At 33.7% G+C, this 25,328-nt stretch overlaps 1 protein-coding gene across 1 annotated transcript in view; it reads right to left on the reverse strand.

Moving 5' to 3' along the window:
* PAA1 (P-type ATP-ase 1) overlaps nucleotides 1–14,766 on the reverse strand; it is a 47,030-nt gene extending 32,264 nt beyond the window's left edge. Inside the window, exons 1-3 of the mRNA XM_086435014.1 lie at nucleotides 14,102–14,766; nucleotides 13,958–14,011; nucleotides 6,424–6,577 (exon numbers count right to left, since the gene is read on the reverse strand). Coding sequence (XP_086291140.1) covers nucleotides 6,424–6,577; nucleotides 13,958–14,011; nucleotides 14,102–14,554 — 661 coding nt within the window. The 5' untranslated portion in view covers nucleotides 14,555–14,766. The remainder of the gene's footprint in view (nucleotides 1–6,423; nucleotides 6,578–13,957; nucleotides 14,012–14,101) is intronic.
* Between the last annotated feature and the right edge of the window lie 10,562 nt (nucleotides 14,767–25,328).

Below are 25,328 nucleotides of genomic sequence, written 5' to 3' on the forward strand. Positions count from 1 at the left end.
AATCCTTTGTATCCTTATTACGGAATGTATCCATCGATAGCTCCTTCACCTGCCAATTACCCACCAATCTTCACATAAATCATATTCAATGCCTGAAGCATGGTAATTCTATACTCCCACTAGAATTTTTAAGGTGGTTAAATGACCACTAGATCAAAATACATAAATCATCAAATCTTAATGATCCAGCTGGATTTGCTCCAATCAACTAAGTTTTCCACTTCTTCAATAAGAAACCAGAGTTGCGGGTTTCAAGAATGAAATTATTGGACTCCACACCTCATCAAAAAAGGGCTTTATTAGGCGACGGGGAACAATGAAGTCTACAATAAACAAGACATTGACATTGACATTCACAAACTCAGTATAATGAGACGATATATTGCCTGGTAGCCATTCCCAAAAATAATAATAATAACTATAGTAACATTGGATGTCAGACTAGCACGAACATACTACGAAGAATGAGAAAAGTACACATTTCTACTGAAGATTTCTCCTCCAATATCCAGTGATAAGCTTTTACTGCTATATCGGGAGTTACTCCACGTATTGCTTGACGTAAAACAGATAGTGGATTTGTTTCTGTCTTTTGTTGAATCTTTTTCAGGGCTCGATAGATAATTTGATAAGCCAATGATTTTTTACTCAATCAATAACAACAAAATGTCGTGACGAGCCTAACTACACTCCACCTGACAGTACAGAACTCTCTATCAGTAGAACACCTTGCGTCTTAACGGAACCTCTTTCTCCTGCGGACCTTTAGCTCCAATCTGGGCTTTGATCCAAAGGATCTGTCTAGAGACCGTTAGGTGAGTAGCCGACCCAACCTTGCCAGCAACTGCAAATTCTACAAAATAGAGGCACTGCTCCTGCCAGCAAAGAGAGAAGGTGATATGCTCCTCAATACCTTCCAATTATTGTGAACATAGATCCAAATCTAACCCTATTCGTATCCAATTGCTGGCACTACTTAGTTCTCATATGAGGGTAAGAGTACCTCTGCAACAAATTCATTCTAAAGGAACCTGCTTAACCATATTCTTGGACTCCAACCATGTCATTGCCAGCATGTCAAAACCATGCAACATTATCGATCATATCAATGGATGGTCATCCTAAACATCTTTCCAACCTCTAGTGTGGAGAAGTATTGAAGTCCAACACAAATATCAGGTGTTTGATATGAAGCCTTCAAAAAGGATAATATGCAAATCCGTAATGTACTGTAATATAATATTTTAGTTATATTTAAATCATAATGATTTTAAATATGTTAGAGTATTAATCATGATGCACTGTAATAAGGTGTAATGTGATACACCAAATCATTTCTATAGAGATTAGGATAAATCTCATATTAAATGAGGATGCTTATAATAAGGGATCTGATTAGATTAAGATTAGATTTGTTTCTCTATTTAAACCCTATTAGGGTTGATTGTAATTAATTGAAAACCCAAGAGAATCAATCCAAATCAATTCTTCTTTAAGGTATCAGAGCCTAAGCTCTACTGAGAGTTTGATTTTGGTGCGCAGTTTTTCAGCGATGGCACCACTGTCATCGCCAGATCTAAATCTTTTTTCTTTTCTTTTCTTTTCTTTTCTTTTCTAGTACAATATAGTATTTTTTTTCCAATAAACATCGCACCTTCCTCTTCATCTTTATAACCTCCCTACTAAGAGTTTGATCTTGGTGTGCAGTTCTTCGGCGATGGCACCACGGCCATCGCTAAATCTAAATCTTTTTTTCTTTTCTTTTCTCTTCTTTTCTTTTCTTTTCTAGTACAATATAGTATTTTTTTTCCAATAAACATCACACCTTCCTCTTTTTCTTTATAACCTCTCTAGCTACTGCACTCACTTATGTCTCATGATCTCTATTTTCTTTTTATCTTAACCCTCTCCAACAAGAGTTCTTTTATAAGCCACATGATCCTACTTTATATGCTTCTTGGAAGAGTCATGACAGATTTGATCTAGTAAACCACCAACTCCAACAGACTCAAAAATGAGCGGAATGCGACAGTGATGTACTTCACAAATAAACTGTGATAACCAACAAGCACAATTAGATTTTTGACCATCAATGAACATGTTACTATTTGAGATCAAGAACAACTATTGAATGCAACCAATTGCATATTCCTTCTTCAAAGGACCATGCAATTGAGGGAGGGTGTTAGATAATAAGATGCATTGTAGTAAGGTGCATGAGATACATAGTATCACAAATGGAAAGTTGTGATGGAGGATGATATATTTAAAATACATCAATTAGGATATTCTAGAATATTTATTTATATTTAGAATATATCAATTATGATATTCTAGAATATTTATATTAGGCTAGTTTCCATATATCTTGGTTGATGTAATGTTTATAAATACCCCATTGGGGTTTATGTAATACTCATCCAAGAATTCATCAATAAATTAGTTCTTTTTTATGTTATTAGAGCCATTGATCTTCTGATTAGTTAAACATCCAAGTTCTTGTAGGCATTTCATCGAACAAAGGATCTTCTCATCGTAGCATCTCTTGCCCATCCTTTTCTATCATGAAGAACCTATTATTCTACCTTGCCTAAGAGGTGTTTTGTGTTTCATTGAACATCATACATGTATCATCTTCATTAACCCACCAAATCCTTCTCTTTCTTCCAAAAGAAGAAGTATGAATTTGAAGTAGAAAAAGAAAGATGAATAAGAGATGCAGAAGTTGAAAGAGGAAACCCCCCATTTGTTCAATCTTTGAATAGAAAAATCGAAAGACCATCATGGGATCTTGAACTGTATTCAAGATGCTCATTGTGGAAATATTTCCAAATTTGTTTAAAGATTGAGAAAAATAAGAATCGGTTATTCGATTTATCATCAAGATTTTCAACTTCACTATTGTGCTCGTCACACCGTTTACAAGAAAGGTTTTTCTAAACATTTTCTTCCTTGTGCCTTCTTGTTGGGGAAGGAAAGTTACCTTTGGGAAATCCCACCCATGCCAGACCCTTTGGTTTAAGTGTTAACGACATCCTTTTGTTGGGGATTTTTTTTTTATGTACCTCACATACACCCGATTTGGTGTATCCCATATTATCCCAAAGTCCATCACACATACACCAAAAGCCCAACTTCAACCAAAACCAGCCCCTATCCATGACACCAATCCATTCAGTCCAAAAGCCTACTTCATTCTTACCCTTGAAAAAAAATATCATTGCTTCAAGCCTAATTGGCTAAACCTATTTATATCATTAGCCCAAAGAGGCTCTAAATTCTTGTGATCAAGCTTTTGTGGGCCCAAAGAGCCTTTGAATTTATGTGATCAAGCTCCCTACCTTGTTTGAACCTCTAAATTCTAAATGATCAAATTCATCTTGGCCCATAAAGGCCCAATCTTATTTTCAAATTAAAATCCGTCGGGTTTCAGTCTAGCCTAAACTGGTTATGATCCATTCAAAACCCATTTGAGTATAGCTATTTGCTCCTAATTTTCTACAAATTTTGATGCATCACTTTTCTTGGGCAGACATTTGCTTTACGGTTAGCAAAATGGATTTCAATGGCGGAATTTCTTCTACATCATGCATTTGGGAAGGTGCCATGGATTCGGCAAAGGGAGTTCTTATCTTACCAGATGAAGAAAGTTAAGGGATCAAATTTTGTCAAACTCACATCGATCTTCAATCGCCATGAGTTTGAGGGAGGGTGTTAGAGTATTAATCTTGATGCACTAATGTGATACACCAAATCATTTCTTTAGAGATCAGGATAAATCTCATATTAAATTAGGATCCTTCTAATAAGGGATTTTATTAGATTAGGATTAGATTTGTTTCTCTATATAAACCCTATTAGGGTTGATTGTAATTACTTGAAAATCCAAGAGAATCAATACAAATCAATTCTTCTTTAAAATAAAAATAAGAAAATAAACACCTTAAAAACCAATGATAAGGACATCAATACGCCACCATATAGGGTATATCAGTGGAGGAGAGACCCTTTACGATCATTATGGATGGATGATCTATAAATAGGCGTAGTTCAAGAGACTCCAAAACATTAGAAGTATAAGAATTTGCATAGCCCTTAGAAAACCCCACATTGGGAAGATGCAATGGACTATTTTTAAACAGCATGGAGGACTTGTTGGACTGTAGTTTTACAATTAATTTTGTTTATTTTATCATTTTCCAGCTATGGACATTTTTGTTATTTATTATTCAGTCATGGTTTATTTGCTATTCTAATAGTTTTAAGGGTCTACAACTAATTTCTAGTAGTTGTAGGGAGTTTTAATTAAATACGTTGCTTGTTGATCAAGTTATGTTTGAAATCTTGACCATAAATATTGTAGAAATTCTATTGCCAATTAATGAACATAATTTACAGATTTTTTTTTTTTTTATAAGTAAAGAAATATTATTAGAAAAGTTGTCGCGAGGACCATCAGAGAAAAGATACAAACAAAAGAAAGCTACGAAACAGCAATTCTACTCCCCCACTCCCATCTGACAACAAAATCATAAAAGAAGACTCCCCTAAACTCAATGATCACCTTACACCAAAAAATAAAAAATAAATAAACAAGCAAGAGAACACAAGGACACATCGCTTTCTGACAACTCCCTCCCTTCAAAGCACCACCCATTCTGCTCCTTCCAGATCACCCAACAAATCGTAAACGGAGTCCAAAGCCAAAGCACCCTCTTAGACTCCGAAAAATGGCAGCCCCACTCATCCCAGCACTCGAACAACGACTGAGTCAACCGAGGGAAGCAACTTGCCACCTCAAAGAGACCTGGAAAATAGCCCCAAACTTGCCGAGAGAAGGCACAGTGAAAAAGCTAATGATATGCAAGTACTATCCTTTCATCTCTCCTTCTAGACCTGCTTTCTGTAATCGTCAACCCTAGGTCTAGCCAAACTTCCTTTAAACCTTAATACCCTGCTGTCAACTCATCGATAACCCTTACCATTCCAGCTGAACCCGGACAACACCTCTAATATCCAGCCGAACCTCACTTGCAGCCCTTATAACACTATGAGATCAATCCTAAACCATTTTTTACAGCAGTCAAACACTGCCCAACCATCTAAACATCAATTGTATCTGCCCCAACCTTCTTTCCATCCAGCCTAACATATTTCAGCCTAGTGCAAACCCTGTTGTACCCATATTCATCCCCAGTCACTCCATGTGAACCCCATTCAGCCCAAGACCTCCAACTATTATACCCAATAAACCCTCACACTACATCTCCCCATCCCTAATCATTGATCTAAATCTATCCTAAACCCAAATCTCCAAACCGCAACCCTCAATATTTCCCCAAATCTTTAAACTAAACCTAATCTCCAATCCATACACCTAGCCAACATTTGTTCAGGCCCTATTTTTCTTTTCCCTACCTAATAGAAAATAATAACTGCTGAAAATTGTATGTACTTTTTAGGCACGTTCAATTTTATTATTGCATTTACAACTTTTATACACAACCTTTGAGTCTAACCTTTCTTGAAATCCTTGAGAGAATCAAGAAATCTGATTGCCATTGGCTGGGAACCCTACACTAGTGGAAGCCCTAACTTTCATAGGACCTTTGTTCACTACTTAAAAGTTTGTTACTATATGATTGTGATTAGGCCTTGAATTAATAATTGCCTATTGACGTTTCTTATTAATTTGTGGTTGATTGAGCTTTATTTCATATTTTGAGTTGTCCGTATTAATATGTTCTTGATCTCAGGATAGTTTTCAGTCCTACTACATCACCAAAGAAACCATTTCCATGCACCATAGAGATATCCAGTAACTCAATAAAAAAAAGTAGACTAATAAAAAGGCAAGTTATCAGGGCTAACTGTAACTATGTTTAACAGCTTATTAAAGTAGCGTAGAGGAGACGGAACATGCCAACCTTCTTGTAAGAATCATTTTTTTTTTTGTGAAAAGAAAATAAAGAGTGGTATTTTTTACATGGGGAGAGGGGTGTATTTTGGGGTGTACCAACATATGGTCAGTATGTCAACAATTGACATGAAAAAAAAAAAAAAAAAAATTTCATGTCATTGTTAGGTTGCGAAGAAGTGTTACCATCAAACTTCTCTTTCCATTGAATTTTTCTGAGAAGCGTCATTTTGCAGAGAGATTGCAAAGTACAATACATCCCACCAAAACTTCTCTTTCAACTAAATTTCTTTATGATGCACACAAATAAGTCTTCCAAAAGAATTGTTTCAACTCGGACAACCAGCAGTTGGGTAGTTGTTTGAGTCCTATTCATACTATAATTAGAGGCTATGAAGAACATAAATCACAACCACAAAAATAAAGAAGTGTAGCCAACTAAAGCACACATTCATGGATTAAGGATAGATGGTCATAAAAATGTTAATATCGTACAAAAGTCTGACCTCGAAGGTTGGACTTAAATCCACAATTCGTCAAGTGCCTCGCAAGTGTCTCTCCTAATTGTTGTTGCCAGTTCTGTATAGCCTTGGCTTCAGATATAGGCCATACAAGTGCTGTCTCTGTTGCAAGATTGACACTAGCAGAAGATACCTGAGGCTGTCCATATATATAAAGCATCACTGAATGTTCTATAGTAAACTTCAAGCAGCAAAAGAGAGATAAGTTTCATTGCCATTATGAACCAATACTTCAATAGAAAAATAATGAATAAAAACTATAGTATAGGCATTATTTCACCAAGTATGCTAGAACTTGAGTATTGGTCTTTGTAACTTATGGAGTTTTTTTTCTCTCAATGGTGCAAGGCTTTAAACCCATAGCTCAGTTGGTTTGACATATTGCAACTCAACTTAGAGGTCATGGGTTCAAGTCCAACTTACCCATAAAAAAAGACTCATCTTTTTCTTTTGTGTACGTCCTCTTTTTTCAATTTTTCAATCCATTTTCTTTAATGTCTATCACTAGTACTAACATAGCAAGTGACTCGGTAAAAAGTTTCCATAATTTTCACTGAGATAACTGACAAACTGTTAAACAAGACTATCGGTCATCGTCATCATTGGCATCTTCATTTCCAATGACTTATCCTAATCATCTAGGGTCAAAAACAATTTAACATTAAATGTCTTTTATTAAATTGTAGACACCCCATTTTTGCATCCGCCTGATTAATCAACTTGTCAACCCGATCGCAAGGATTCCCAATGATGGATGTGTATTCCGTTGCTTTATTTTGTTACCAGATGTGTTTCAGAAATCCGGATGAGGTATCTCGAACTGACAAAACCTTAGAAACCACGCTACGCTAGGAAAGCACAACCCCAGAAACATAGAAATCATCATCTTGCAGACCAAAAAGAAGCTTTACGATAAAAATCACTAAAAATTGATCAAATTACCAAAATACCCCTGACATCAAAACAACCCTAGAGCCTACGTTACGCTTAGGAAAACTCTCTCGAACACATAAAATAACAAATTAAAACCAAATAGATCATTTCACCAATTTTAACAGAATTTGACAAAATTACGAAAATGCCCCTCATAAAGTTCACAATCATTTCACATAAAAATTTTCATAAATGACACAAACCAATATTTTCATTGAATTCCTTACGAAAAATCGATTCTAAAACATCCTAGAACATTAAAAACCAACTTAAAACGTGAAAAGTCCTCTCCGGGGGCAAAACGGTAATTTCATAATTTTCATAATTAAAAAATTCGAAATTAATAAATAAAACATTAAATAATTAAATTTAAACATTAATGAAATTAATTTAAAATTTTGAACCTAAAAAATCGATCAATCGGGCTCTCAGGCAAAATTGTTGAGGGTTCGTGGGATATTTCTTTAAGGACCCCTCCATTTGGGGGTCCAAAGAATTAAAGAAATAATGGAAGAGGGTTCTCCAAAAATCAAAGTAAATCAAGCAAGACTAAGGTCAAGGTATTAAAGTCAATCAAGTAAGACTGAAGTCAAAATTAAAGTCAATTAAGCAAGACTGAAGTCAAGATATTAAAAGTCAATCAATTAAGACTAAAGTCAAAACATTAAAAGTCAATCAAATAAGACCAAAAGTCATAATAGAGATCTAATTAAATAATAACTCTATCTAATAGAGTTCTAACTAAAAAACAATTCTACCTAAAACAATTTGAATTAAAACACAATTCTACCTAAAACAATTCTAATTAAAACACAATTCTACCTAAAACAATTTTAACTAAAACACAACTCTAATTAAAAGATCTCTAATTAAACACTAACTCTATCCAAATCAACCCCTAAAAACATCTATAAATAGAGGTGCTCACACCCTATTTTCGTATCAAATGATAAACCCTAAGAGAAGTAGGTCTAGAAGCTCCCCTAGCCCCCCATAAACCCTAGTTTTGGAGCCCCAACTCCTTAGTTAACATCCCTCCTTCAATTTTAGTCTAGAAAACACCCAAAAGCCTTCTAAAAACACCCCCAAATCCGCAACGAAATTGAAGAGTTCAGATTCAAAAACAAGGAGATACCTTGCCTCGGAGATCCGAAGTCAAATCCGGAAGCAGAACGAAGTAAGGGAGCACGGTACAAGGAGTTCTTTTTGTCAGATCTGAGGGAACCAAGTCCTTGCCATCGGAAAGGTAAACCTTTTATTTTTATTTATTTTCTTATCTAGGTTTTAGCAATGTAATTTACTTGGGAATTTAGTAGAGACCGGCTTTGGCCGGGCGGGGTTGGTGCCTAACACCTTCCAACCCCGTAACTTGATCCCCGAATTCAGATTTTTTTATGGTAGATTAGTTCCTTTTATCTATGTTAGAGTCAGTTTGGTTCCTAGACCACAACAACTAGGTGGCGACTCCCAAACCTCAAGGGTCAAAAGCGGATCCGCGCACCCCGCGGATCGAGGGCGCTTTCATAAATGATAATGTGTCTTCATATTTTTCGGAAAGGTGAAATATATTGCTTCCTTATTGCTGCCCACAATGTTGAGTCAAACCCTCTTTAAATATTTTTAATGTTTTTAAAAAACTGTCATTTTCAAAGCCTTGCACCATTGGAGTTTTTTAACTCAACAGCTCAATGCAATAAAGGCATTGAACCATTAGATCTCTTGACCATTGGTTATTGTAACCACTTGCTCTTTATTAATTTTTATTGGAAATAATTTAGTTTAGTAATATTAGTTTTTCTTTTTTCTTTTTTCTATGTTTATATGTAAGGGCATTTATGCCCATTCACTTTATTAGTTAATATAAATTATTGCCAAGCTCTCATTAAGAGACTTGACAAACTTTTTTTTGAATTTTTCTTGGTATCAGAGAAGGAAAGAAAAAACCCATCGATTTTTTTCTTGGATTTCTTCTTGAATCTCTACTTCCCTCGTAACCCTTTCTCATCTCCCTTCTCCCTCTCATCCTTTCGATCTTACTACCAAACCTAGCAGCAGGTTTACATGTGACAGTTTCCCCTTGGGGGGGGTCTTTTTCGATTTTTTGTTTTTTGTCCCTAGATTCGTAATTGCATGTTGCAATAAATCTGTTATGAGGCTGCTACGACTTGGCTGTTGCTGCCATTAGATATCTACACCTTCGCTGCAGCTGTGTAGGGTTGCACATTAATTGTTGTTGTGTAGGGTTCCAGTGGATTGTTTTGGGCTAAACCTAGGTTGTTGTGTAGAGTTGTTTCATTGCTACTACCATTAAGCATTTGCGACCTTGTTGCTGCTGTGTAGGGCTTCGCACTGGTTGCTATTACCATTTGGCTACTAGTTATAGTGGAATGTTGGGGTATTTTTCTTTTTTTGTGATTGGAATAGTGTTGTCTGCCCGCCCCCCCCCCCCCCCCTCTTGATGATTGCATAGTGGATTTAGGTTTGTGCAAGACCTCCCTTCAAACCAAATATTTAGCCTTCAAGTTTACAAAGAACCTCTCATTGTGAGGCTATTGTAAGTGTCTTTTTTATTCTTGTTCTACTTTTCTTTTATAGTTTTGCCTTGAGAGTTATGGCATCGAATCAAGAGAACAAGGAATCTCATACTCCTTTTGGGCACAATTCTTCGGCCTAACATATTAAGACTACTCTCTTGGACAGTCGCAAATTCCAGTCTCGATCTGTGAGACTCTACTTGGGCAGTCACGGAAAATTTACATGGCTTATGGGCACTATTAATAAACCTCCCACGACTGATCCCAAATTTGAACAATGGGAGATTGACAATTGCACTATTCTTGGATGGTTGTTTAATTCCATAAAGCAATACATATATACTATATTTATGTACCATGAGACCGTTTCATCTTTGTGGTCCGTTCTCACTTAGACCACGCTCATGCTAGGAATGATTCGAGGATATATGAACTCTATCGAGATATTACCCAGGTTACTCAGGGGACACAGAGTGTGGCTGATTATTTTGGGTTTCTTCAATTTCGATGGGCAGAGTTCTCTCATTATGAGCCTATGGCCGAGTTATCAGTGGAGGTGGCTGGGTATGTAGTTAAGAGGATTGCTCGCCATCAGACTTACCAGTTCCTTATGGGGTTACGTCCTGAGTTTGAAGCACTACAGGCCTAGATTCTTAACACCTCTCATTTACCGTCCGTATTTGAGACATTTGCGACTATTGATGGTGATGAACGTCGTCGTATAGTTCCTTCCTAAACTCAAGCACCTAGTATTCTTTCTGCTGCAGCGACAGATCAGATGGCTCTAACAGCCAATTCAGGTTTTTCTAAGGTTATTTTATCTATAGAATTTTCTAAATGCCACTCAGATAATACCTGTTTTATTCGTCGAGTGAATAGTCATTGCACCATTGTCTTGATTTATGTAGATATTATTATTATTGATGATGATGAATAATGGATTGACAGAGTTAAGATGTTATTGGATCATGTTTTTGAAGTTAAGCACTTAGGTCCACTCAAGTACTTCTTGGGGATAGAATAGGCCCGCTCCCGCTGTGGTATTTCTATATCTTGGCATAAATACACATTGGATCTTCTTCAAGACACTGGGATGCTTGGTTTTCGTCTTGCTTCCTCTCCTATGGATCAAAATTATCGTCTTCATACTGACTTTAGTGATCTCTTATATGATCTTTCTTCTTATTGGAGACTTGTAGGTCGTCTGATTTATCTGACTAACATTAGACCGGACTTATCCTTTGCGATTAGTGTGGTCAGTCCGTTCATGCATACTTTGTGTACTTCTCATCTTTATGTCATTTATCGTATTCTTCGCTACTTAAAGTCGCGTCCTAGTCTTGGGCTTTTCTACTCTTCCACTGCTCAGTCGCATTTGTCTTATTTTACAAATACTGATTATGCTAATTTTCTCATAGATAAGAGATCTACCTTTAGCTTCTGTACTTTTATGGTGATAAACTTATCTCACAAAAAAGTAAGAAACAAAATGTGGTTTCTCGTTCTTCTGCTGAAGCTGAGTATTATGTTATGGCCCTTAACACATGTGAGCTAATTTGGATTCAATATTTGTTGACAGATTTGGGATTTCTTATTTCTGGTTCTTCTACTTTATTTTGTGACAACAAGTCTGCTATCATGCTTGCTTCTGACTCAATTCTTCACAAAAGAATTAAGCATATTGAGGTTGATATTCACTTTCTCAGTGAGAATGTTCAATTTGGTGATCTTTAAATAGTATTCGTGCCTTCTTCAGATCAGCTTACTAACATGCTTACGAAATATGCTGGTCCTTCTATCGCTCAATCTCATCTTGTCAAGCTGAGTTTAATTGATATATTTGTGACAGCTTGAGGAAGAGTATTGGAAATAATTTAGTTTAGTAATATAAGTTCTTTTTTCTATGTTTATATGTAAGGGCATTTATGTCCATTCACTTTATCAGTTAATATAAATTCCTGCCAAGCTCAGATTAAAAGACTTGACAAACTTTTTCTAGAATTCTTCTATTTTTAAAGCCCCCTCATTTTTTTCCTATAAATAGGTGCTCATATGAGTGTTTATGTATGCCAAAAAATTACTCTATTGCTCTTGCTTATTCCCTTTGTACTCTTCTTCTTCTTGTGTTTACTAGACATTGCAATAATTTTGAAGAAGGAATCGCTGGAGTGATTTTAGATTTATTTTTTTTACGTTGAAGACATTTCGGGTTGAAGAAGAGCTCATATAAGAACATCAAATTGATTTCGAAGTGATGGCGTCAAGCTCGATATTTTTCATGATCAAGAACAAGTTGTAAGCTTTTTAATCTTTTGGTCGGATTGATTCCGAAAAAGTTGTAATATTTTTCTTGATTAGTGGAAGTTTTTACCGGCCTTTTCCCCCTTTTTATTAAGATGTTTTCCATGTTAAATCGGTGTGTGCTCTCTCGGTGCTTTTACCTACAATTTTTTATTGGCTTGAATTCATAGTCACACCAAAATCATAGTTGCTACTACACTCGTTTGGACCACCAGATCCTAAGAAAAGTGGACGTACAAAATAAGGAAATTAATAGTTGAACCCACTTTTGTTTTTCACCTTTCAAGGAGAAAAAATAGCCTACCTTGTATGCATAAGATTGGACTATGAATCTCCGGGTTTTGGGTTGATGCAAAAATAATAAATATATAAGGGATATGCTTAAATATTAATATATATATAAATAAGCCAATGCCCCTTCAGTTACGTTGTCTCATTTCCAAGAGTTTGATTGCCAAATCGAGGCAATGAAGACGTCCCGAAGATCTTCAAGATGATCTACACCCGAAGAAACGTAATTATGAATACAAACAAAAGGACAAGGCGAAAGCCTATCAAATAGGCTAGGTCCAACATTGATGTGCATCCCCGGTGATAGTACTAGACCAAAGAGGCATTGAGTTCAATGCACAATCATCCCCCTTGCAAAGCAAGGTACGGTTTATTCATTAGCTTCTAAGTTCGCTTTCTCCTATGAGTAGGCATAGGTCTATAAACAAAAGGACAAATGGCCAAGTGAACATAAAAGTAGTACTTGTCTGAATCTATAAGTAGCTGAAAGTAGTATTTGTCATTGAAAGCAGTTGTTGTCTCACTTGAAGCTAATTGACTCAATTGGAGTGGGCTTTCCAAAGACGAGGATTCTAACACGGCTAAGAATTTGTACGCTCCAATCAAAGCTCCCAACTCAAGGACGCTCGGCAAGTGGAACTCAAGTGAATTAGTAATAAGCTTAATTAGCAGTCACCCTTCATGCAAACGAAAGTGAAGCGAGTCTTTCTAGTCTCTATCTGACTGATAGCTTGAGCAAAAAGCTAAAAGGTAAGAACTACGTGCTCAAGAAGTTGCTATGCAGGGGCTGAAGGTTAGAATTTGCATTGAAGATAAATATTTTGCTTTCAATCAGGCAATTGGCCCTTCCCTAGCCTCTGATCTTCATTCCAATTCAACACATAACTATTGTTAGATTTTCACAACTGTAGGTGAAAACTATTCGGATGATTCTAAAGAACAGGCCAACAGTCAGGAAAGATAGGAATCATGTGATTTGCCTTCATTTGGAACTACTAGAATAGGGGTGGTCTACCACCCAATGATCCATAACTAATAGACAGGTGGGTAAGCACTACGCAGAGAGGAAAATCACCTCTTTCACTCCTGCCAAGGAAGGTAAGGGGGTCTAGACTGAATCCCAACTCCAGGATATCAAGTTATGAACCTAGTAGTTATTGAAGATGTCATTCAAGGGTGCCAATGGAAGAACCTAGAAAATTGGATGTTGCATTTTATTAAAGAATCAGGATTGAAGCTAGGCTCTTCTAGAACTATTTCTTCTATACCTAACATATTTTATGTAATTATGTATGCAATCTTTTTTCTTGTCTTTTTACCAACATTAAGACACTAATCTCCATTGGTGCCATCATGTTTCTTTCTTGTACATGCCCAAATCATTGCAATCGACTTTACACTAAAATTATATAAATAAAACACTAAATTTGATGGAACAATAGTAATAAAAAGACACCTACTTGACTTTCTAGTATTCTCTTCACGCTGGCCGCACATCCTCCACAAGTCATTCCCTGCAATTATCAACTTAATTATGAGCGAGGGGAGAGAGAGAGAGAGAGAGAGAGTATAACTAGAAATTAAAACAGCTGAACACGACTTACTCCAACATCAAGAATTATCACATCAGGAGACAAAGCAGAAAGCTCTTCAGGCTTCCCCGCAATCGATTTTGATTTTATTTCTCCTCCATTCGATCCACCATCACCCGCACCATCACCTCCATCACCACCATTTCCGCCATTAAATCCATCGCCGCCTCCATTGGAAGTAAATGAAACAGCAGAACTCGAAACACAAGCCAGACGAGACGAAATTGGAGATCCAATATACAATCTACGAAGCAATGTTGATGAAGATGAGACCGAACTTGATTCACACCGCATATGGAAATCTTCATTGATGATGCATCTGGTTCTACCAGAAGAGAATCGCTTTTGAAGACTTCGATTCAGAGATCTGGAGAAATGGTGATGGAGTTGAAGGGTGAAGGGTTTCTGGTAGGAATTTAGGGTTTTGGATAAAGCGAAGAAAGTTGTTGAGATTGTGGAATCCATTAGAGCTGTTTTCTAGGGAGATGGGCTTAGAACGTAGTTTTAACTTGCCTCCCTCGCTCCCTGCTTCTTATACGCCTGCCGATTCTAGCTTTCACATTAAATTGGGCTTAAAGCGGGAGTTGAGGCTAGGGGGCAAGAACTTAGTTTGGATTTTATCTTTCCTTAAATACCCCTGGTCTTTTCTACGATTTTCCGGCCTTGCCCGGCAACTATAGACAAACTGCACGTGCCTTGCTTCTATAAAACGATGCTTAAATTTAAAAATAAATAATTAATATACCTATATTTATCAACTACCACGGTCATGAATAACACATGGCTACAGGTACCACAATAGCAGAAATGTTAATGCTTGCACGTGTCCTAGCCTTGAGAACGACTTCGTTAACAAGTCCCCCCCCCCCCTCCCCCGGCCCTCTTCTTCTTATTAAGGGTCCTTGGCCTCAGCTCTTGGCATCTAAAACCATAAGCCTAGGTCGTAGAGGACGAAAACCTAAGACGGGGGAGATCAAAATAAAAATAATTTTCACTGTTGAATCCCATTTTTAAGTTGGGAGTTATGTGAAAGTCCAATAGTCGTTTATTTTCAAAACCTTAGATCTAATTCAAAAGATAATTGTTTTATCAGAGTTTTTCAAGGAAACTTAAAGGGTTGTAGTATTGGATTTATGATGGCTCAACCTTATTGTAGAGGGAGCACTACTTTATTGGATCAACGTTCAATTTATTAAAAATATCATTCTTAGTCTTTAATCGATTGAAATTGAGTTCTTTCAAAAAGGGGGGCCAAGCTCTAATGGAAAAGTGCATTGAGGATGAAAGTATAAATATCTTAATCTGGACCGAAAATTGAGAAAAATGAAATATTAGAGTCAAGGAGCTAAATCGGTAATCCATTTGGTCTGTTCTTTACAGAAGCCAGTTCCAGTTCCAAAAGTTGATTTCTAGAATAAGCAGAAACAAAATCCAAGAGCCTAAAAAGCCACATTAGTAAAAGCTTGTTCGTTACAAAAGTACATAAGTCAGGAATTAATGTTCATTTAACAACTTTTTATTGTTGGACTCTGGTAAAATGATCAAAATACTCTTAATGTTAATAATGTACCTAAAATGTACAAAAAATGAACAGAATACCTTAATAAATATATAATTACACTATATATATATAATAAATTTATATTAAAAATTATAAAAATTATTATTTTCAATTTGAATGAATTTATAAATTTTATAATTTTATCGAAATTTCGGCAACATCTCCTCTTAAAAATGAACATAATATAAAGAAAATACTTATATAATACACAATTCAACATCCACGTAAAGATGAAGGGTATTTTAGTAATAAAATAGTGATGATGAATTGCTTTTGATTTTGATAGTAAAAATGAAGGGTATCTTGGTAAAGATGAAGGATATTTTGATAAATTTTTTTATTTTTTAATATTAAGTTTGATTGAAAATTTGATTAAAGATGAAGGCTATTTTAGTAATTCCCTTTAATTTTTTAAGGTTAAGTTTGGTTAGAAATTTGATTAAAGATGAATGGTATTTTGGTAATTCCTTTTTATTTTTTAAGATTTAGTTTTGTTGGATTTTTGATTAAAGATGAAGGGTATTTTGATAATTCATTCTTATTTTTTAAGGTTAAGTTCAGTTAAAAATTTGATTAAAGATGAAAGGTATTTTGATAAAAATAAAAGGTATTTTCGTAATTTTCTTCTATTTTTAAGGTTAAGTTTAGTTGAAAATTTGATTAAAGATGAAGGGTATTTTGATAACTCCCTTTTATTTTTTAAGGTTAAGTTTGGTTTAAATTTTGATTAAAAATAAATGGTATTTTAGTAAAGATGAAGGGTATTTTAATAATTTTTTTATTTTTTAAGGTTAAGTTTTATTGAAAATTTGATTAAAGATAAAAGGTATTTTGATAAAAATGAATGGTATTTTGGTAAAGATAAAGGGTATTTTAGTAATCTCATTTCATTTTTTTATGGTTAAGTTTGGTTAGAAATTTGATTAAAAATGAAGCGTATTTTGGTAACTACACTTGAATCATTTTATATTTTTTATTTTCCACAAAACTCATTTGAAGAAGCTCCTCTTGGACGACTTCTTTTATGAGCTATTTTTGGGCTTCAATTGAAATCCACAAGAGTCAAAAAAGTCCAAACGAACATCCTTTATATGACTTTTTTGGCTTAAAAGCAAAAAAAAATTAGTTATTGAAACTGAAAAGAATAGGACCTTAGTAATGCACAAAATCTTACTATGCTAGTAAGGAAAGAGTTTCACTTTGATAATTGATAATTTGATCAGAGTTACTCACATACAAAAATTGAGAAAAAGTATTTAATGTATCATGTGCGAGACTACGAGCATAGTCACAAAACTCTCTGGATTTTTTTAAAAATTTGTAAATTCTTGATTAAATGGACGAATCAGTGAATTAATCAACGACTAATTGAATAAATGTCAAACAGGTAATATTTTTACCCTTCAACCCCAAATTTTTATTTTTGTCAACCTTCAAATCACAGGAACAAGAGAAAAATGATTTTTAGGGATGTTGATGATGATGGGTTTTGGGGTAAGTGTTCATTGCAGATTGTTAATAAAAATAAATAACAAAATACTAAGTCTTTGCAAGTAAAGATTGATCTACGATTTCTGACTAAAAACGATCACAATTCAAAGTAACTAATGAAAAATAATTGAAACTAATTTCAAATTAACAAAAATAAATAGAAAATAAAACCCAATGTAAAACATTAGACCAATCAAATCTATATTTATTTTTATCTCAATCCAACTAACAAATCTAATGTTGTTGGATCGGAGAATGATTCTATTAGATGCAATTAGAAACTCAAAAAATTGTAATTTAAGTTAATAAGATGAAATCAAATGATTAACATGATATTCCAATTAACATAATTTAGCTTAAACTTATCTAAGTCTAAACCATCAAATCATGAATAACAAATCAGATGATGATCATTACTTAATAAATCATTATTATAGATAAACATTGAAACACATATATAAACTAATAAACTGATTGTGATGATCTTGCACATAGCTTCATTGACCTATCTAATGGAGGTCTAGCCACAGGTCACTACAAGAACCATAAAATCAGAGATAAATGAAAGTAAGGGATTAGTGGTAAGAGAAAGGAGAAACAATCTTCTTTTATTGATCATGATCTAAAATTGACACAAACTCCTTCCAATTACAAAGCTTTAACAGAAAATAAACTAAAAACCTAAAAATTGGAAAACAAGAGAAAATAGGTAAAAGAAGAAGATAGGATAAGATTAGAGAAGATGATTTTAAAGCTCTGGTCTAGTCTCTTATTTGTAGAGACCAAATTAAGGTTTTAAGGATTCAGAACACTTTTGTATTTAACAAAAAGTCTAAACCTTAATCTATTAGGTTACAAATTATACCATCATTATTGCACAATTCTCGAAGCAATGCTTGTTGACATCATCACGTCATCCAAGGGGTTCACTTCATCATAGCTTTTGTGGATAACAGATCTAGATTTCGGTCTATAATATTGTCATGGGTCTTAGAATGCGATGTACTTCTTCTATTATCTTGGTTCATCCTTTTTTTATCTCATGAATTTGACCTATACAAATAAACAATCAAAATTAGGTAAAAAAAAATCATAATTTATTTGAAAATAATAATAAACATGGACTATTAATGAATTATGTCTAGTTAGGAGATTTAGTGTATGATAAAACTTTAAAGTTTTTGTAATTAAGGCCTTAGAAACGACTTTTTATACCCTAGTCAATAAGAACCCTGAAAAATCATTTTTATGATCCTAAAAAAAAATATTTTTTTTTTACAAAATTTTCTTGAATTTGTTTGAATCAACCAAACTGAACCCCTGCTGAATATTTACCAAATCCAAACTTGTTGCTACATGGGTGAGGTATTTCTTTATAAATCCCCTAATTTCCATGGTAACTTGATGGTGTATTCTATAATAAAAAAGTATTTCTTTCTTAATATTCTGTACTCTTTTAATTGGTGAGATCAGTGATTGAAATTGTTGACATCAACAATTCATATTATTTAGATCGCACTTTGTTTTAATTGTTGAGATCACCTTTTAAAATTGTCGATCTTAACTTTTGAAAATAAATCATCGAGGTCCACTTTCAAAATGTCAAGATCTACCTCGTTGCAATCGTCCATCTCTACATTTGAACATGAACAATCTTGATTGACAATTTGAATGTTGATCTTGACAACACATGGAAACATTGCCATAATACATTGCAGTTGAAAAATCGCTAACTTTTCATTAATGCATCCTTATTGTGAGAGTAAAAATATGTGTTTAGGGTGAGAATAACTATTATTTCAATGGCAAATTAAAAATTCAATGTCAACATCAAATATTGAATGAGGATTGATGGTAAAAAGAAAATTAGTACACCCACAACTAATTCTTATTGTTAGACTTCATTCGTCAAATTTCATTTACAATTGTCTTCTTCATTAATTATTGGTTCCAGTCTTTTCTATATAAGATACTAGAAGGAGGCATGTGCAAACGCATATGAATCAAAAGGGCTTATTGAAAATTTAAAATATACATTAAAGGATTTTTATTATTATATAGTAAAAAAAAATATTTTTGTAATTTTGAAAATCAACAACAGTGATTCTAAGACAGTGGGTTGCAATTTTCTTGATTATCAATCAAAATGACCCCAATTATATTAAGTTTCAATGTAAAGGTGATGTTAAGTGGGTAAAAATGAAAAAGAAAAAAAAAACCAATAAAGTTTGAGAGGTATTGTTCAAAAAATTGAGATTAGAGGGGGAAAGGAGAAAAATAATAAAATTTGAGAGGTATCTATTATAATAAAACACAATTGTCAATCCTATCTTTACTATAATTATGGAGAATAAACGTCACATCCAACCTTTATGTGAAGTTGGAAAGATAATAAAGTGAGATAAAAGGGTAAAGGAGCAAATATAGTAAAATCGGAAAGATATTATTGAAAATGAAAGAAAAGAGGAAAGGTTGTAAAATTGAAAGGATATTATTGAAAAGATAGAAGGACGAGGTCAAGAAAGAAAATAATGTAAAGGGATGAAGAGGAAAGACAAAAAAGTAGTTATTATGGACCCACATAAAGGTTGGGTGGGACGTTTATTAGCCATAATTGTATCAAGGGGGAGACCTACATTTTTATTTATTATATATATATATATATATATATGGGAACCGTTCGGAGGTACTAAAGAGAGCCAAACAATTATTAAAATAGGAGTTAGAAGTTTTAGAATAAGCTAATTTTTTGTGAAGATGATCTCTATGGTGAAACTTCTAACCCTAGTTTACAAGTTGATGAATTGTGGATCGTCCAATTCTTACAAATCAATTGTGATGAGGTTAGAAGTTTCAGAATGGGCTGATTTTTGGCGTGGTTGATCTCCTCATCATAGAGATCATCCTCACAAAAATCAGTCAATTTTGAAACCTCTAACCCATACATTGAAAATATGTTTGGCAAACTTTAGGGCCTCTAAACACCACCCTATTGCAAATAACTCTCTGAAATTGTAACCATATTTTCTTTTATCTTTGTTTTGGACACTCTTTTTGGATAACACCAAAAACAACAAGTCTATCGAGGGGGAGATGGAGATTCGAAGGATGATTTAGATGAAATTAAAGGAGAATAAACAAACCCAGTCATTGAAATTGATTTTAAATCATTTTGCCCATATTTGGACTTGTTTTATAGATAGATTTAAGTTTGTGGGTGTCAATTTCATTTGGGGATTGGGACATGGAGGTGGGATTTTGGGATTGGGATTTGTTCTTGGGAAGGATTTGAGTTTTCGAAATCTGGTTTTGAGATTAGTGGGAAGAACAAAGTTTGAGACACCATAAAGATTGATTGATGCAATTTGTTCAAGAACAATGACATTGTTTGCTTTGGAAATGATGTCTTCGACAGTTGAATCATCGATTTCAAAGAGGACTGAGAGATCGTCCATGGCAGAAGAAACACGGAGAAAAAGCAAAGAGAATGCGAGAGTGGAGCTTTTCAATTTCATCTACTCTTTTTCGAAGAAGATGAGTAGTGTTAGGAAATGAAAAAGACGAGAGATGTTTGGGGGCCATGAATATGCAAGGAGGTAGTTCTAATAAAAAAAAATGTTAAGTAAGGTAATTTCTCACATGTTATTTAATAGATATTTTTTATTCTCGTCGTTGGATTGCGACTCATCCAAGGGTCTAGTCGATTTGTGTGGATTTTTGTGTGAGACTTTGTCATCCGAACCCAACCCGTATATATAAATTATTAATGAAATATAATCAAAATCAAATTTTGTGAATCGATCGTAAATGTACGATCTAACTACTTTTAGTAGTCATTAATTTCAACATTTGTCTATAAATGTAACAAAGACTCATGAGATTAGTAGTATGCCTCGAAAACATTTCCAAAAGTAGGCACAATCAAACTATCTTGATTATAAAAAAAAAAAAGGAAAATGCTGTAGAGACTTTGAAATTCACTACATTTCACATCTTTCTAACGTGGACGCGTGTACGAACCAAGGGCGGATTTAGAGTGGGGACAATGGGGGCACTTGCCCCCGTAAGAATTTTCAAACCTTATGTGGAGTAACAAGCTATTGCAATAAATAATGATGGTAGATAAAGAAATCTGTCGCTATTGCCCTCACAATTTGTTTTACACTCTTAGTTGCTCTCACAAAAAAGTTTCCATTTTTATGTTCTCCCCACAAAAAAAATAAAAAAAATAAAAATTACAACCTTTGTTGCCCTCACAAAAAAAATTCCACTCTTACGTTGCCCCGCATGAGTAAAATCTTGGCTTTGCCCTGGTACGAGCCATATATGTTTTTCATCAAGATACCAGTGAAAAACATCTATGATTTTGTGCACACCACCACATCAACAAAGTGCAAAACGGAATGAATTTTAAAGTCACTCCATCACGATTCAAAAAAAGAAAAGAAAAAAGAAGCAAAGTGTAACCTTTCACGAAGTGGTGGCTTTCCATGATGATAAGAGTTCGCATCAAAGTTGGACCCTAGCCTGAATTGAGAATGAGTGCTGATAATATGACGCGATTTTAACGCACATCCTTAACTCCAACAGACGTGTTTGCTCACAGTCCAACAAATGTTTGATATGTGGCGCAAATGACATCAACAATAGAGAGAGTGTCTCTCTCTTGCCCACCACCCACATATTTATTTTTTTAGATTTTAAATCTTAAAAAAGGTCATTGGGCCCACATTGATTATCACATTTACAATCCGACAACACAATCTTATAGATTTCATGAATATATATTTATATTTTAAAAAAAAATTAAATATTATTTTTTGAGTTTGATGTAAGGTATTGAAAATGGATGGCCAACGAACATCCAAATTTAAAAATAAAATTCAATGGTGAAAATAATTTTTTTTTTAATTTATATAATTTTGTCCTATACAACTTCATTACATAGGATTATGTTTTCAAATGTCACAAGGTGATTAGATCAGAAAATTTTATTTTTTTCTTTCACCATGGGCAGGAGAGAGAAAATGACATTAACGAAAAATTATGTCATATTATCAAAATTCATTGAGAATATAAAGAAGGCTTGAAAGAACCTATCTTTATTAATAAACTTGCATCTAGTCATAAAGTGTATTAATATTCTCTATAAGTCTTGCAGGGTAAGAGAGTAGGCATTAACTTTAAAGACAATCATTTTCATAAGTCTCCCTATGATGGCTTTGGAGTTCTACCGAGAGAATTTGGTCAATAATAAAACTAAAACAAAGGTTTGTTGTTTCAAAATTTATGCGTTAGGCTGATGAACCAATGGTATAAAGCCACACGTTTTTAACAAAAAGAAGCAAGAATAATTGATTGGTTGAGTGAAAATTTGGGAGCAGTTTAAGTGCTTGATTAATTGATTTTAACAACAAATCTCTATTTGCAAAAGTCAATCCCACTTTATGCAATCTGCCACGTGGAATATTCTTTCGCCATCGCCCAACTACCAACATTTATGCTTGCGTACCTAACCTTGTAGACTTTCAACCGTCAATGTCAGTGATTTCAATCTTTGGTACGTGGGCCGCTGGCGTGCAGTTTCAATGTGGGCCCAAACACATGTGGTCTTGTTAGTAAGCCAAGCCTGTTTCACATGATATTTTGAAGGGAGGTGTTAACGTGTGATGTTATGATGTTAAGGTGCATTTCAAACACCTTGGAAATAAGCATTCGAGGGTATTAAAAGATATTTTTAAGGGCATTTTAAACACCTTGGAAATAAGTATTCGAGGGTATTAAAAGATATTTTTAAAGGCATTTTAGGTAATAAAACAATTTCTAGAGATGTATTAAATGCGTTTTAAGTTGACATCACCCTATTTTGAATGTGGTCATCCAACTTTTGATATGATCATTACGAGCAATCAAGCACATGAAAATGGATGAAAAATCACATTTTTCTTGTGTTTGATTGGTTTTGTTCATAAAAAATAAATTTTCACTTTGATTTGACATCTGGTCTCATCCATGGACAAGACAAACCATTCAATTAGATTTATAATAATAGATTTACATATATTCTAATTAAAATAATTATAATTTTTTAATAAAATAAAATAAATTAGAAGATGTTTTATCATAAAATCATATTTTTTATTATATAATAAATAATTAAATATTAAAATAATTGTTATTATTTTAATCAAAATCTATAAAATCTCAATTTACTTGGTTAAAATTTTCAAAATATTGTCTGAGCCATTTTATTTATCTCGTAGGATGAGGTGAAGGTTGAAACACTGTGCATTCCCATATTGTTGTTGAACGAAATCGAGGATGACTCGACGAGTCATCTTGGTCTCAAATGATATTTGAAACTATGATTTTTGCATCCAAAAATCCAATAAAGATTGGAACTAAAGAAGATAGTATATTGAATCTAGTCAACCAAACTGGTGGGATCCAATAAAGGTTCCATGTGAAGATCCGATCCACCAAGTTGTTGGATCGATGCAAAATTGAATATGACTGTTATTGGATTAGCTCCAAGTCGCATTAATCTGGTAAGTTTCATACACTTTCACGTGAGTTCGTCAATATTCTAAAATCATGATTGGGCTGACTCAACTATAAGACTAGTTAAATGCCACCCTCCAGATAAGGCCTTAAAAAAACTAAACTCCTTATATATGGGAAATGTTCAGTACTTTATTAATTGCCCAACGTGTTTTGTACTACATGGGTTAGAAATTTTGGAATGGGTTGATTTTTGGTGAGGATGATCTCTACTGGTAGAAGATCCTCCTCACCAAAAATCAGCCCATTCCGAAATTTCTAGTCCTATGTTTTTACAAGTTGAAAAATTGTGGACCGTCCATTTTTTGTAAACTATTTTGTATGGGGTATATATATTAAAGTTCTAATAAATCCCATGTTAGTAGTTTTCCAAAAAGAATTCTCTTAGTAAATCTCCCACACAAGTTTCGCAAAAAAAAAAAAAAAAATCTTAATAGTTATAAGTCTTCACATTTTGGAAATATTTTTAAAAAATAATAATAAAAATAATAAAAAATTATATATGCCCCTACGTTTTGGTGAATGTTAGAGCTACCTTTATGTTTTGAAATAGACCACAAACCAGCTTGACTTCAGTATTTGTAATAGACTAATAAAAAAATAACCTAAGTACTCTTATTTACAAATTCTAGTCAACGTGGATTTTTCTTCCCAAGATTGGTCATCTTCAAACTCTATTGTATATTTTTTTTAATCCACGTGATCTTAAATTTAATTTATCATTTTCAAACTAACACGAACCCTTAAAAAATGGTATATTTATGAAAAAGTGACAAACTTTTGACGAATTTACAATTCTGATTCACTATTCATTTTAATTACCAAAACATGAATGATAAATAACGAATTCAAAGATTTTTTAAGTGACTATTTCATAGGTTTAAAGTGACTAGGGAATAGTCACTTAAAACCTGCAAACTTCTCACCTTAAAACCATTGAATTAATTCGTTGCTATTGTGAATTTTTTAACAAAAACGTGATCATTCACATTTTGGTAATTAAAATGAACAGTTAGTCGTAATCGTAAATTACTCATTTTCAGCTCACGAAATGATAATTCTCCCTAAAAAGTCTTAGATTTTTATTTTTATACAAAACCTTAGTTTATTCTATATAAAATTCTTCATTGTTTTCTTCCCAAAAGCATTCATCTTCAAGCTCTTCAAGTTTTACAGTAAATTAACTTCGATCTATTCAACCTAATTTCCAATCCATCATTTTCTACATTTCCTTTATCATTGTACAAAACCCCAGATTTTTCTACCCTTCAAACATTTTACACATCTGCAAAAATCTCAACTGAATTTGAGGTTTAAAGGTCAAAGTAGATAGAAACTTAGGATTCAAGGTGAGGGTTAAAACTGATTTAAACATAATCTCTCATGCTTTGGTGAATATTAGGGATATCCTTGCGTTTTGAAATTGATAACATACCTCTCTTGATCTTAGTATTATTAATAGATTAATGGAAAAATACCCATATGCATTGGTCTAAAAAAAAAAAAAACTCTTTATAGACCTCCATTTTAGAATTCCACGCTATGAAAGGTTAAAAAAAAAAATAATAATAATAATAATAATAAGATCACTACTTTAAAAGTCAACAACAATTAAAAAAAAAAAGA

This window comes from Akebia trifoliata, chromosome 3, assembly GCF_017979445.1.
Source record: "Akebia trifoliata isolate Shusen 1 chromosome 3, ASM1797944v1, whole genome shotgun sequence".
In the NCBI taxonomy this organism is placed as follows: Eukaryota; Viridiplantae; Streptophyta; class Magnoliopsida; order Ranunculales; family Lardizabalaceae; genus Akebia; species Akebia trifoliata.